Source organism: Megalobrama amblycephala, linkage group LG23, assembly GCF_018812025.1.
Source record: "Megalobrama amblycephala isolate DHTTF-2021 linkage group LG23, ASM1881202v1, whole genome shotgun sequence".
In the NCBI taxonomy this organism is placed as follows: Eukaryota; Metazoa; Chordata; class Actinopteri; order Cypriniformes; family Xenocyprididae; genus Megalobrama; species Megalobrama amblycephala.
In genome coordinates this window covers 10,108,917-10,121,654 of record NC_063066.1, presented here as the reverse complement: position 1 = coordinate 10,121,654, position 12,738 = coordinate 10,108,917, and the positions used below count along the sequence as shown (strand labels likewise).

Below are 12,738 nucleotides of genomic sequence, written 5' to 3'. Positions count from 1 at the left end.
TTAGATTACAATTTGCTCTGTGCAGAGAGTGAATAATATAAATTAAAATGTAAAGTACAGATGTAAGTCTCAAAAATAAGCAGTCGAAGTAATCATTTCAGATGAACAACTGCTCTTTTCAAGCGTACATGCTGCTATATATTTAGAATTCTCAACTCTCTCGTGTTGAAAGGTTTAGACCTATTGGTATAATAGCATTGTTTAAGCATGATAGTCATCACCTTGTGGTAGTTCGAACCTCATTCACCCCAAAGAAAACATGCATTGATGATAATGCTGTGTAGTTTTTGTTTTAACAGGGGAGGTCATTGTTGAGCTGAAGGAAAGAGCTCAAGCTGCGTACACAGAATCGGTTGTGAAGTCTCTTATTGTGTTCACTGCACTAGATTCAAAAATAAGATGTCTTAAAAGCCCACTCCTCTCAGTGCTCGGCTTCCAGCAATTGTTTCTGCCTGAGTCTTATCTAGCCGCCATGCTGGCCTGAGGGAAATGTGTGATCAGTTCAGAAGGCCTGATTGCACAGGAGAAATAAAAAACAAACATGATCCTTATGACATGTGGTCAGAGAGATGCACACAAGATTTCCTAAAGTCTGCTACATAAATAATATTAAAATAATAATAAACAGACATATTTATACGTTTGTGCCAGATATAAAAATACTTCACTTCACAGTTCTACATGGGTTAGAAAGGTCGTTATTGCTAGCTATTTTGTATGTATAAATATTATTTTGTAGTAGATGAAAAAATACCTAAAACAAAAAATATCTGTGCTACCAAACCAGGAAAAATCACCAGAAGTTTCTTGGCGATAACTAGATTTTCCTCAAAAAGTACTTATAATTATTAATATTATTTGGTTACAATTTAGATTAGGGTCCAATTCTCTCCAATTCTACTTTTGCCTCAACAAACTCCTAATTACTGCTTATTAATAGTTAGTAAGGTCATTAAAGGGTTAGTTCCACACCCGTAAGACCTTCGTTCATCTTCGGAACACAAATTAAGATATTTTTGATGAAATCCGATGGCTTATTGAGGCCTGCATAGACAGCAATGCCATTGTAACTCTCAAGATCCAGAAAGGTACTCAAAACATATTTAAATCAGTTTTTTTGTGCACCAAAAAAAAAAAAAAAATAACGACTTTTTAACGATATCTAGTGATGGCCGATTTCAAAACACTGCTTCAGATTTTTTGTTTCGAATCAGTGATTCGGAGTCACGTGATTTCAGCAGCTTGGCATTTTGACACACGATCTGAATCACAGATTCGAAACAAAAGATTCAAAGCAGTGTTTTGAAATTGCCCATCACTAGATATCGTTGAAAAGTCGTTTGGTGTATTTTTTTTTTTTTTCTTTTTTTTTTTTTTGGCGCACAAAAATATTCTCGTCACTTTATAATATTAAGGTTGAACCACTGTTCTCACATAAACTGATTTAAATATGTTTTGAGTACCTTTCTGGATCTTGAGAAGTTCAGTGGCATTGCTGTTTATAGAGGCCTCACTGAGCCATCGGATTTCATCAAAAATATCTTAATTTGTGTTCAGAAGATGAACAGAGGTCTTACGGGTGTGGAACGACATTATTTTCATTTTTAGGTGAACAAACCCGTTAAGTTTAGGAATTGGGTATAAGGGATGTAGAATATGGTCATGAAGAATGAGGCATTAATATGTGCTTTATAAGTCCAATACTAATAAATCCAATATCCAAGTTATATGCATGCTATTAAGTAACTAATTAACAGTGAGAATTGGACCCTAAAGTGTTACCAATAATTTATGTATAAAATAATGCAGAACAAAATGTTTTATGAATTATCAAAAGTAGGTTGAGATAACTAAATCATTAAAATGAACTGTTACCTCAACTTTAAGTCACAAAAGTAACTGGTAAAGTGTTATCAGTGGCCATCTTCCAATCAATATTAAAGGAAGAAAACAACATTACAGCTCATCATTAACAGGCTGTATTCAACTGCATTCTGACACAAGACTTTAATTTCTGTTCGACGGCTTGACCATCCTATTCTGTACATTTAAAGTGATATAGATGGAAGGACAATATGTTGAGTGTGTCCTCATTTGTATCATCAAAAAGACAAACAGTCTGTGGTGCATCCACTCACCATGTGGTGTTGGAAGGTGAAAAGATTATTTACTTTGATATAAAATTAGCTGCACGTCCTGTTTCTGAAGTTAAAAATAAACCCTGTGAATGTTTTTGCAAGGTATTTTGGCTGCTATGTTATCAGACAATGCCTGTTTACCTTTGCACCTAGATATTTTAGGTAGCCTGCTCCCGGGGGTCGATAGTTTGGTTTAAAATAATGTAGCTGAATATGTACTTTGACATTCATAGAGCCATTTGGGTTGGACATTTCATTAAATAGAACGAACATTTACTGCATTCAGATTCTTACAAGTAAAAATATCTTAATCGATGTCTTTAAGCCAGGAAAGGCAGGAAAGTGCGCGCGGAGTTTACTAGGAGTATCGCTGCAGTTACTATGGTGACGTTGCGTCCTTCCGTCCTTGCTTCACTCATATAAAGCCTTCGCGATGAAAACCCGAGCAGAAAAGCCAAAGGCAGTGGGATGGTTTATCAGTCGGTTGGCATTAGTTATTCTCATTGTTAAGCTTTCTTTATAGAGTCTAGTTTTTGAAATTTCATTCAGTCAGTTTTAGGAAGGAAGAGCAAACGTCGCACCTGCCCTCGGGGGTAGTTTGGACTCGCTCCATTCGTGTTTGTACCGGGGCAGGCGCAGTACCAGGCGATACCTTTACAGTCACTGAGAGACTACGAGACATTTTCACTGTAGAGCCATCACTGAAAGGACAATCACTGTCATATCAACGGGAACTAGCTATACGCATATAACTCTACAACGAGAGACATTTCAGTCCAGGTTGACTACAGCCACATCAAATATAAAGTGACAGTATACGGAATATCTTGCGGAGCGCTATTTTTTACGGACGAAATGACTTCTGTTCAACCCTCAGTCAAAGGCTTCTTCACTCTTCAGCTGCTTTTTAATCTCTTCTCAAGTGGTGAGTGTGATTTTTGTCATTTGACTGCGCTTGAAGTCATTTGCTTTCTTTGGGCTGCTGTTATACAGATGCGGTTTGAAGTTCAGTTCTCATGAACTCATCTGCAAAGTAAATGGATAGAAACAAATGTGGATAAAATGATGAAACATTTTAGTGTTGTGCTGGAATAAAATGATCACATATGGCATTGGTTGAGTTAATATTTAGGTTTATGGCTTGTTCTGATGTTATTTGAAAGCTCATTTTAGAATATATATTACAATGAGAACTTTCTTCATTAAAATGTTTGGTAGTCTATAATTTAATCTTGAATGTCATTGACCTGCATTCATGAGTTCATTGCACTTTTAAACTTTGACTTTAATTACTGTTGAAGACAACTGAGAAACTAGTAAATTGCGGTAACACTTTACAATAAGGTTCATTAGTTAACATGAACTAATGAACTGCACTTATACAGCATTTATTAATCTTTGTCAATGTTAATTTCAACATTTACTAATACATTATTAAAATCTTGTTAACATTTCAAATGAACAAAATGAACAAACAATGAACAACTGTATTTTTATTAACTATCGTTAACAAAGATTAGTAAATACAGTATCAAATGCATTGCTCATGGTTAGTTCATGTTAGTTAATACATTAACTAATGTTTAACTACCTTATTGTAAAGTGTTACCGAAATTGCATTAAATAGAAGGGGGACAAATATGTTACATATGATAAGTTTTTAACACGTCTCAAATAACCTACTTGGATGTCAGTTCTCAAAACCTAGCGTGCTGCCTACCTACTCAGATTTTCTTTGGTGTAGCATTTTGGAGATCATATATGTGCCAAATAATACACTGTAAGAATCCGTTCGGGGTTCCCAAATTTTGTCTAGGTTGGCAGCTGGGTTTTGAGACTCAGCCATCAGCGCTCTGCACTCTGGCACTAACTAAATCACTCATTTAGCACACAGGAGATGCTTTATCCATGCTGGGGCTTAAATCATTTTACTGACGTTTACTCATTTGCGGAGACCCTAATCATATGGTCAATTTGAATAAATGGTCCACAGCTTGTTATGGAAGAACAGTAGGTCAGTGAGTACTTTTTGCGTTCTTCTATCCTTTGGGACTAGTTGAGTTACTCAAAGAATGAACACATTGTGATGGAAATATCAGGTGTGTTATTTTATATTCAAAACAGTTTATTGTGAATGGGTAGTTTGGGCACGTCTCCAGTTCCAGTGTTGTTGAGTTTGAGAAGAGAATATGTGTTTACAAGAGAAAGTGTATTGTTGACTCTTGGCTGCTTGGTTTTCTGGCTGCAACTCCTTATAACAAGATGGATAGTAAAAGGTGGATGCCATTGTTCATTGTGACATAGCAGTTGTGCACTACAGATACAGGTCTTCCTCCTGCTGTCCAAACAAACAGCAGCTCTTACTCTCAACCAAACAGAGGAAATACTGCTCCCCCCATGACTTTTTGGGTCTTCAAGCTTTGTCTACAAGGTCTCCAAGTAGATTTCCTTCGCTGTCCTCGCGCCGAGCGTGGGAAAGACACATGAAGGAAGCGGATGGAGAGGCAGGAGGCACCCTGGAATTGTTCTGGCAGTAGAGGTCACGGAAATGTGACACGCTACCTGAGTAAAGATTCCTTCCCCAGACTTCTTGCTTGCTCCTTTACTCCAAATGTGTGTCAGTCATCCCACCTCAAGACAATGGTGGAGCGGAAGAGCATGCCATTATATTTTATATGTCAGGGGTGTATGGTTAATCCATTAGTCAGAAATAGGGCATGAAGACGAGCTGTTTGCCACTTTTCTTCTGTCATGTTAACTGATTTGTGGTGGTGCATTGCGATTATTACATTTCAGATGTTTGTATCAAATTTTTGTTAGGAAATCAAATGGATAATTTTACACAATTGACCAATGTATTAATGATTAATCCTTCTAGTGCATAAAAAAATACAAAGTGAGTCAGAGCCACCAGTCAAACTCAGCCCTAGATCTATAAATTGGATTTTACATGTTTAGAGAAGTGAAACACATCTTAACTTGGCCGTTAGAAGTTACTTACAGGAATGAGAAGGAAGTCTGTTTTAAGTAAGAGAAATATTCAATAATGCCACTGTGTAGATATAACGCATCTTGAAACGATCCAGATATTGCCCAGGGCTCTGTTTTCAAAATTTGCTGGACCATTTAAAGGTGAAAATACTCCAGGAATTTTACACATCTGAGAACCTTCCTCATTGCATTACTTTCCAGAACACACTGAATATGTGTTAGCACACTCGTACTGGCTCCTTTACCATCACAAATTTACAGTAAAAAAAAAAAATTTGATTACTGGCTTGACAGATTAGCGCCGTTTCACATTGCATGCATAAGCAGCACGTAAGCGAAGCATACGGTAACTGCAGATGGAAAGCATTTATGTATGCTGTGTAACAGAGATATGGCTCTATACACAAAATAAAGTCTGTATAATGGCCATAAATTGTAAAATGGTTACCAGGAGTAGGCCATTGAGACCTATCACAAACTTAATAGTTGTTAAATCTTCGGCATGGTAATGGATATGACAATATTGATATGTTTGGTCTTGGAGGAATAGATCTGCTACACTGCTGCTGTTGGTTATTGCTGCTGCAGAGCAAGTAAGGTACTTGCTACTGCCAATACATACATGACACGCTGCTGTCAGCAAGAAGACATGCTGCTGCTGTATGATATAACACGCAATGCATGAATTACCCCCAGCAGATCTACACAGGTGGAGCTGGGGAAGAAGGAGGTACTGAACTCTAACTAAGGTTGAGCAATGAACTCATTGGCTACTGATACAGCAGGAACCAATCAGCTGTGCCCTATAAAGAATGAAGTGATTGTAAGCAGATTGTGCCATCTAGACAGAACTTTGTATTTACACAAGGAAAGTGAACCACATTTTAATATAGAAATAATTAATCGACTCAAAACAGAATCTAAACTATAGCTGTGTACTTCTTACAATGTGTGCATATGTAATGCAAATGTAAATGTAATAGTGCATTTTCAATCATTTTTCTGCACTAGTTCAGTGCGCCATGCAGTCAAAATAGTTTGAGAACCGAAACTGTTCTTGCACCTTGTTATGCAGAGCTTATGCAGGCAGTGTAAAACTAGGGATGCACTGAAATTTGGGCCGAAAATTATCGGCCTAAAAAGGTGTATTTTGTTTTTTGAGAAAAATGGCTGAAAAAATATGCCGCACCGTATCAGTGTTCAGTGCTCAGGTTTCACTCTCGCTTTAGCAGTTATCACTGCGCTGGGTGACGCCCAGCTCAATATTCCACTCTATGCATGTGCGCTCTGCTCAGCTGCCCATGTGAACGCTCCACTCATGTACCGCTCATGCTCATTGGAAAAGCAGAGTCTGCTCAAATAATGTGCCTACATGAAATTTCTATGTAGTAGTATACTTGTTTCTGTTTGCAGTATCCCTACTGTGCTGTAACATGGTGTGCCGTGCTGGGCAACACTGGTAAAATGACGCTACCCTCGCATTCACTGATCCGCTGCTGTTAAATCTGATTCTGTTGCATAGAATAGAATAAAGAATAATATATTGATATTTAATATTTTCTGTCCAATTTTAGTGTGTTACTTTCAAAAAAAGTGTGGTTATTTTACTGGCTTGTATATTTTCATTAAAATGATTGAATTTTATTAAAAAGTTTAAAAATAATACAATTATACAAAAAAAGCTAATTTAAAATAATAAATAAATAATTTTTAAAAAGCATTTTTGGTTGAATTTTTCGCCAAGTGCATCCAAAAGTTTCTGAAAGTTTCCAAAATTGTTTGAACATGTAGTAGTGCCTGTGTAGTGCCTGGGTTAAACTTGCTTTATGTGAGGGTTTTTTTCTGGATTACATTTTATTTTTCAAGCTCAGAAAGATCTGTAGTGTTCCTTCTGAACAGCCGTTCAGCAGCAGTGCACGTTGGGAGGAATACAGTAGGTAGGGGTCAGCCAAGTGCAACTCAAGCTCATCCACTCATCCCACAGTGGTGGGGTGACGCACGAGTATAGACTGTTCACAGACTTCTTGCTTTCTTCCTTACATGCTTTCTTGCTCTTTTTTTCCAGTTTCCCTCCTCATGAAACATTAAAAGTGCTGTTTATGTTGACATGTTTCTCTTCTCTCAAACTTGTCAGAATTAGTAATTGAGCCAAAGAACTTCAGGCAGTGTGCTTTGGAGATATTTTTGTGCCATTATTTTTTTCATTGGGTATTTCATTCAAGTAGTCTCTTCCCTTTGACACTCAAATGTGATGGCTGCCCATATTGCAATTTCAAGGGGGATCTCCAGCATGAAGAACAGCAAAATCCCCTGAGCTTCAGAACATATTGTGGGAGCTTACTGGATTCAAATCCACTTATGGAGACTATTTGGCCAAATATGACCAGAATTACCACTCAGCCTGGCCAGATGTTGTTTGTTTAATTAACCATCTTTTATTCATACAGGTAGTGTGTCATGTGTTGGGTTTTTGACTGAACCTTCCAAAGACCAGTCCAGGAACTAATAAAATATGCATTCTCCATTGCTGTTGTCTTAACCTAGCGGCTTGGCAGGGAGCAGTGGTTGTAGCAGAGGGACTTGCAATAAGAGAACACTTCAATGAATGAGAAGGCAGGCAGCACAGTTGGAGGTGTAGTAGCAACTTTTTTTAGTGGGTGGTCTTTAGTTTTGTGAAGAGTTTACCATTAATTCTGTTTGTGAAGATGTGAATTTGTTTTACTGTTGTTTGTGTGACAGTCCTGACCAATGATAATCAATCATCAAATAACATTATGTAAAAGCTTTATAATTAGAGGCAGAGTAATCACCTTTGTCTGACCACATGAATTATAGTAAATTTATAAGCAGACATATTTTATTGCACAGCTCTCTGAAATACTTGATTGTGATTGGTCATTTGTATAATTTTACCTTCAAATATTTTCTTATACGTTTCTCTCTTCTCACATAATAATAATAAAAAAATAATAACAAACTCAAATCAAATGAATATTTCGAATATTTTTTTTTATTTTTCCCAGTATGCCATTTTTTCCCCCTTGGTAAATAGCCATAATTACTGGTATAATGTACAGCTGGACGGTCATTACCGCAAAATAAACAATACAAGACCTGATCTGTCTGGGTCTTGTATTGACTAGCAGACATTACCAGACATATTACATGATTTATGATATAAACAGTCAAAGTTTTCAGGACAGTGTGTTTTGTTATGTGCTGAATGTTCTTAATGCAGTACATCTTACAAACATGTTTTTGTCAAAACTCATAGTCAGCTTATATAGACATAATACAGACATTTTACATGTCCCAATAGAGGGTATGCATCGACGTCACTTTCCCGCTGAAAACGCGCTCCCTCAGCTTGACTGAGTGGCAAAAGAACCTGCTGCGTGACTGGATTTAATAGGGGAAACTGAGAAGACGCGAGTAAAACAAACGATTACACTAAAGGTTGGACTCGAAAGTGTTCCTTACAACTTGTCAAATAAACCTAATCCATGGATATTGACATGCAGCCAGGAGTTTCCTGACATTTATATGTGCCTGATTTCGACCCCGGGGAAATACATAAAGCAAATTGCCTGTGAATATTTTATATAACTACAATATAGGTAGGTCTAAATCCGCGTAATCACTTATATCAATGTTATATCGTCATATTGTCCAGCCCTAAAACATATATATATAGTCTATAGTTTTATAGTATAGTTTTTGTCAGTGTTTATTTTAAAACACACAATTACGCAGAATATAAGATAGTAAATATTTAATTGATGATTTGCCAACACAATATATAACAATACAATATATACGGTATGATTTTACCTCAAAATCCAACAATTTTACACAAAATGATTCTGCAAATCCATGTTTCTCTGCCTGGAGTCCAGCTGTTTCTGTGAATTGCAGTGATCCATTTGCTTCTTTTTTCTGCAGTCTTTAAATATATACCTCAGGTTTTGTGTCAAAGCTATTTGTACAGTCAATCACAAAGCTCTTTTCCGTTTTGGAAGTGTTTTGTGTGTTTTTCGCGGCATTCACACTGAAAACCAATGCTGCAGTTCAGTTTTTGTGCCACTCAGTTGGCGTGACCGCAGTCGTAACGGTCGACGGTGACGTCACGTGCATACCCTCTATAGCGTACTTTGTCTTCTTCCGAAAAAGACGGGAAAGAAATGAATGTGCGATTGGTCATGTTCAGCAGTTGCCTGATGTTTGGTTCTGTGCCCATGGACATGCTTACTATTGTTTGCTTGTAAAGCTTTGAAATCACAATGGATATTGCAGCAAGGTTAAAGGATTAATGAATTTCTATTGTTGTGTAAACCCAAAAAAGATTCCCCCTGCCCTGTCCTCAGAGACCGCCTTACTGGCACTGTGCATCACATGGGTGGACGGGAAGCACAGGCAGTCTTGTACCAGCCACAGAGTAGGGAATTCCGCATATTATGACCAACGCTTACTGGGCAGTGACAGGATTTCCTCTCTACAAAAGACAGTACACAAGTAAATTGAATTATGTCTGTAAAAAAAAAAAAATAAAAAAAAAATCAAGCATCATCTGACTTCATAGGTTTCAGTTTTTTAACATCCACCAGAGACCAATGACACATTTTGGTTGCTCAACAGTTGTTGGTTTAAATATTTCCAAGACAATTCTGATATTGTTTTTCATCAGAAGTCAGCTTTCTATGGAAAACCCACATGTCATTTTGAGTGTTTTGTGCCTCCAATCTCACACTCAACATTTAAACCAATCGCCTTTGTGAAGGTTCCTCATTTGGACGTGAAGATTCTCCTTCTCCCTCACAAAACTGTTAACATCTATTACTAAACAAACATCTATTAGTTCATGATTGACTGATTGCATGATTGTGGGAGGTCAGGAGGAGCGCAGCCTTGTGACAGTGACATGTCTTTTATTTTTTCACATGAGAGGCACGTAGGCTAATCATGCAGAGTATGGCAACCCACGTAGCATCAGTGCTGTGTTTTTTTTTTTTCTATGCTTCCATGGTTGTCTTTTATTTTTAATAGGCTTTAATGGAAACCAGGTCCCAGGCCCCTTGAAGCACCACAACAAGCCTCATTTTTGGCATTTTTCAGTCTCTGTGCTGGAGGAATGCAGTACACAGCTGTCGGAGAGGGGGGCGAAGTGCCGCGCTGAGGTCAGCACTGGGCAGACATCAGGGGCAGGTGGGGGGCTGTGAGAATACGTGGGTGTACAGGGACAGAGACGAGAGGTTTTTATGAGAAAGTGCTCTTCTTAAGTGGGCTGCTGGGGGCCCCTGCTGAACAGGGCAGCTGTGAAGACAGCGAGAGTTGTTGGGTTTTATAGGATGTGATTCACCGTTCCTGTTTGTGTGCAGGCGTACATCTGTGAATGAGGCTTTCAGGGAAAATAAGAATATGGATGTCAGTAGAAGTTAATAATTCTCATAAAAACGTATTTGGTATCAGACCAAAGCTTCTGTGTGGTAAACGCACATTTCAGAGTGGACAAACCAGTTAGACTCACGCTGACTAATATGTCTCTTTCAGTACAGTGGGAGCAGCATCTTCTTGTAACTCTAATGTTACAGATTAAGATGTACTGTGTTTCTGAAAACATCCTGGCAAGAATGAGTGATGACTCATAAAACATATGTTGTACATTTTGTACATGCTGAAACATTTGTACATTTTGTACATGATGGATTTCATGATGGATTTTTTTTGTCTGAGACAGGAGGTGGACCTGCATAAAGTTACTGCCTTTGACACCATTTAATCTCTGTCTATGTCATGATTCATGAAAGGCACCAACATCACAGCAAAGACATTTTAAATGTGTTTTAATTCATGTCTAAATGTAAATCTTTTACGACTCTAAGAAGATGTCTAAATATCTACAGAACAGATGGGTGAAAAAAGGTTCCAGCGCAATAGAAAGTCACCATAGGGGAGGTTATTTTTTGACTAGGACAGCTGTGGTTATGTCTGGTTTGTCTCTTCTAGGCAGAGGGATAATATCAAGCTGAAAGAGGTGTGTATTTTGCGTGGAAAGCTCCGGCTATATCCGCTCCCCTTAACTAACCTTGGACTGTGAAACAACAATGATGTTGTAGCATACTGAGAGGAAGTTCATATTAAGTGGCAATGTTGGTGTGTAAGTTCATTCTGTGAATGCAGCTGTGTTTTTAAGCCATTTATATATATAAAAAAAAACAATTAGCTGTTGGTCAGATAATGTACTGATAATGTCTTCATGGGTACACATACATGACTGTCAGTTTTTATTAGTAAATGTGTTTTATCTGAGATTAAGGAAGTCATTTGGGTGTAGATGAGAAGAGAATAAACATTATGTAATGCCATTATCGTCCCAATTGTTATACACAACTCTTTTTAAAAATCATCTTGTGTTTTGGACGCCGACTTTGTATTACAAAACTTTCCAATCTCAAAGGCCCACTGAAGTGCCTTGGGATGGGCAGCATTATTCAATGTGTTGATGTAATTTCAACAGAAACAGGAAGACAGGGTGAGACATTTCGAACAGCTAAAATAGCCAATAGTGTTTCGTTTATACAACAGCTCAGCCAGAGCTGTTGAGCTCTGTAAAACCTCATTTTCCTTCTAATCTCTAACCTCCTAATCTCCTCTATATCACTTTAAAATATAACATTCTGTGCAGAATTCAAATGGGTCCGATATGTTTTGTGGTCTGCGGCGACTCGCGCATATGATCCGCTCTGTGCTCTCACGTCTCTGGACTGGAGCAAACTGTATGTGCGCTGCTGCGCTTCGCGTGACACCAATGTGAAACCAGACTTCATTCTCCTCAATGTACACACCTCTTTTAATTTGGCGACTAAACACGAAGCGTGAGGTGCTGAAAAATTCAAGATATCTGAAAAGTCAGGAAAAACAATAAAAAATGTGGAGCTGTCCACACAAAACATGTCTTTGCTTTCCACTTAACTGGTTTTGAATTGCTTTTTCATTGTTTTTCAATGTAAACATGCGCTAGATGGACGTCTTTGACCTTTATACCACATCTGCTTTGTTTAGCGTCTCACGCATGAACACAGTGTTTTTTAAGATTTACCAAAAGACCCTAAGCTGGTCTTTTTGTCAGATGAGGTTTCCCAGAAGACTCTGCTTTTAAAATGGAAAATCAATTCAAAACCCTTTTTGCCTGGCAACACAAATAACCTACAGTGCCACAGCACAAAGCGGTCAGGGAGTAGGTTCAAAAGAAGGAAATCGCATATGAGACGACTGTCACCCATCCTGGGCAGCAGGGGGAATGATACCACTTCCTGTCCCGAGCGTACTCATGGCTCCTATCATCAGCTTTACCTGGCCTCAGACCAGCAGTGAACCTTCACTGTAATAATAGCACACTGAAGAGATCTCAAGAGATCTGAGTTAAATGAAGCTCTTCATCAGAGGTATAAAAAGGTGGCATTATTTAGAGGACAGAAAGAGAGGACTGACTGATGTGAAGGATGTGTTTAAGGACATCTGATTCATCTGGGTCTGCCTTGTTCTCTCACACACATGCTGACAGAGGTGACCCCTCTGTGGGGAGCCCAGCTGTACATCTGGCCTCCCTCCT

The 12,738-nt window shown here is 38.2% G+C and overlaps 1 protein-coding gene across 2 annotated transcripts in view; it reads left to right on the top strand.

Annotated features, from left to right (window-relative positions):
* Positions 1-12,738, top strand: part of kdrl (kinase insert domain receptor like) — a 51,791-nt gene that overhangs the window by 619 nt on the left and 38,434 nt on the right. Inside the window, exon 1 of one of the 2 annotated variants that reach the window (XM_048175851.1) lies at positions 2,550-3,063. The exons of the other annotated variant lie outside the window; for it this stretch is intronic. Within the exon in view, the coding sequence (XP_048031808.1) occupies positions 2,994-3,063 (70 nt within the window). The 5' untranslated portion in view covers positions 2,550-2,993. Of the gene's footprint in view, positions 1-2,549; positions 3,064-12,738 lie in introns of those variants that run through there. 2 annotated transcript variants of the gene reach the window in all.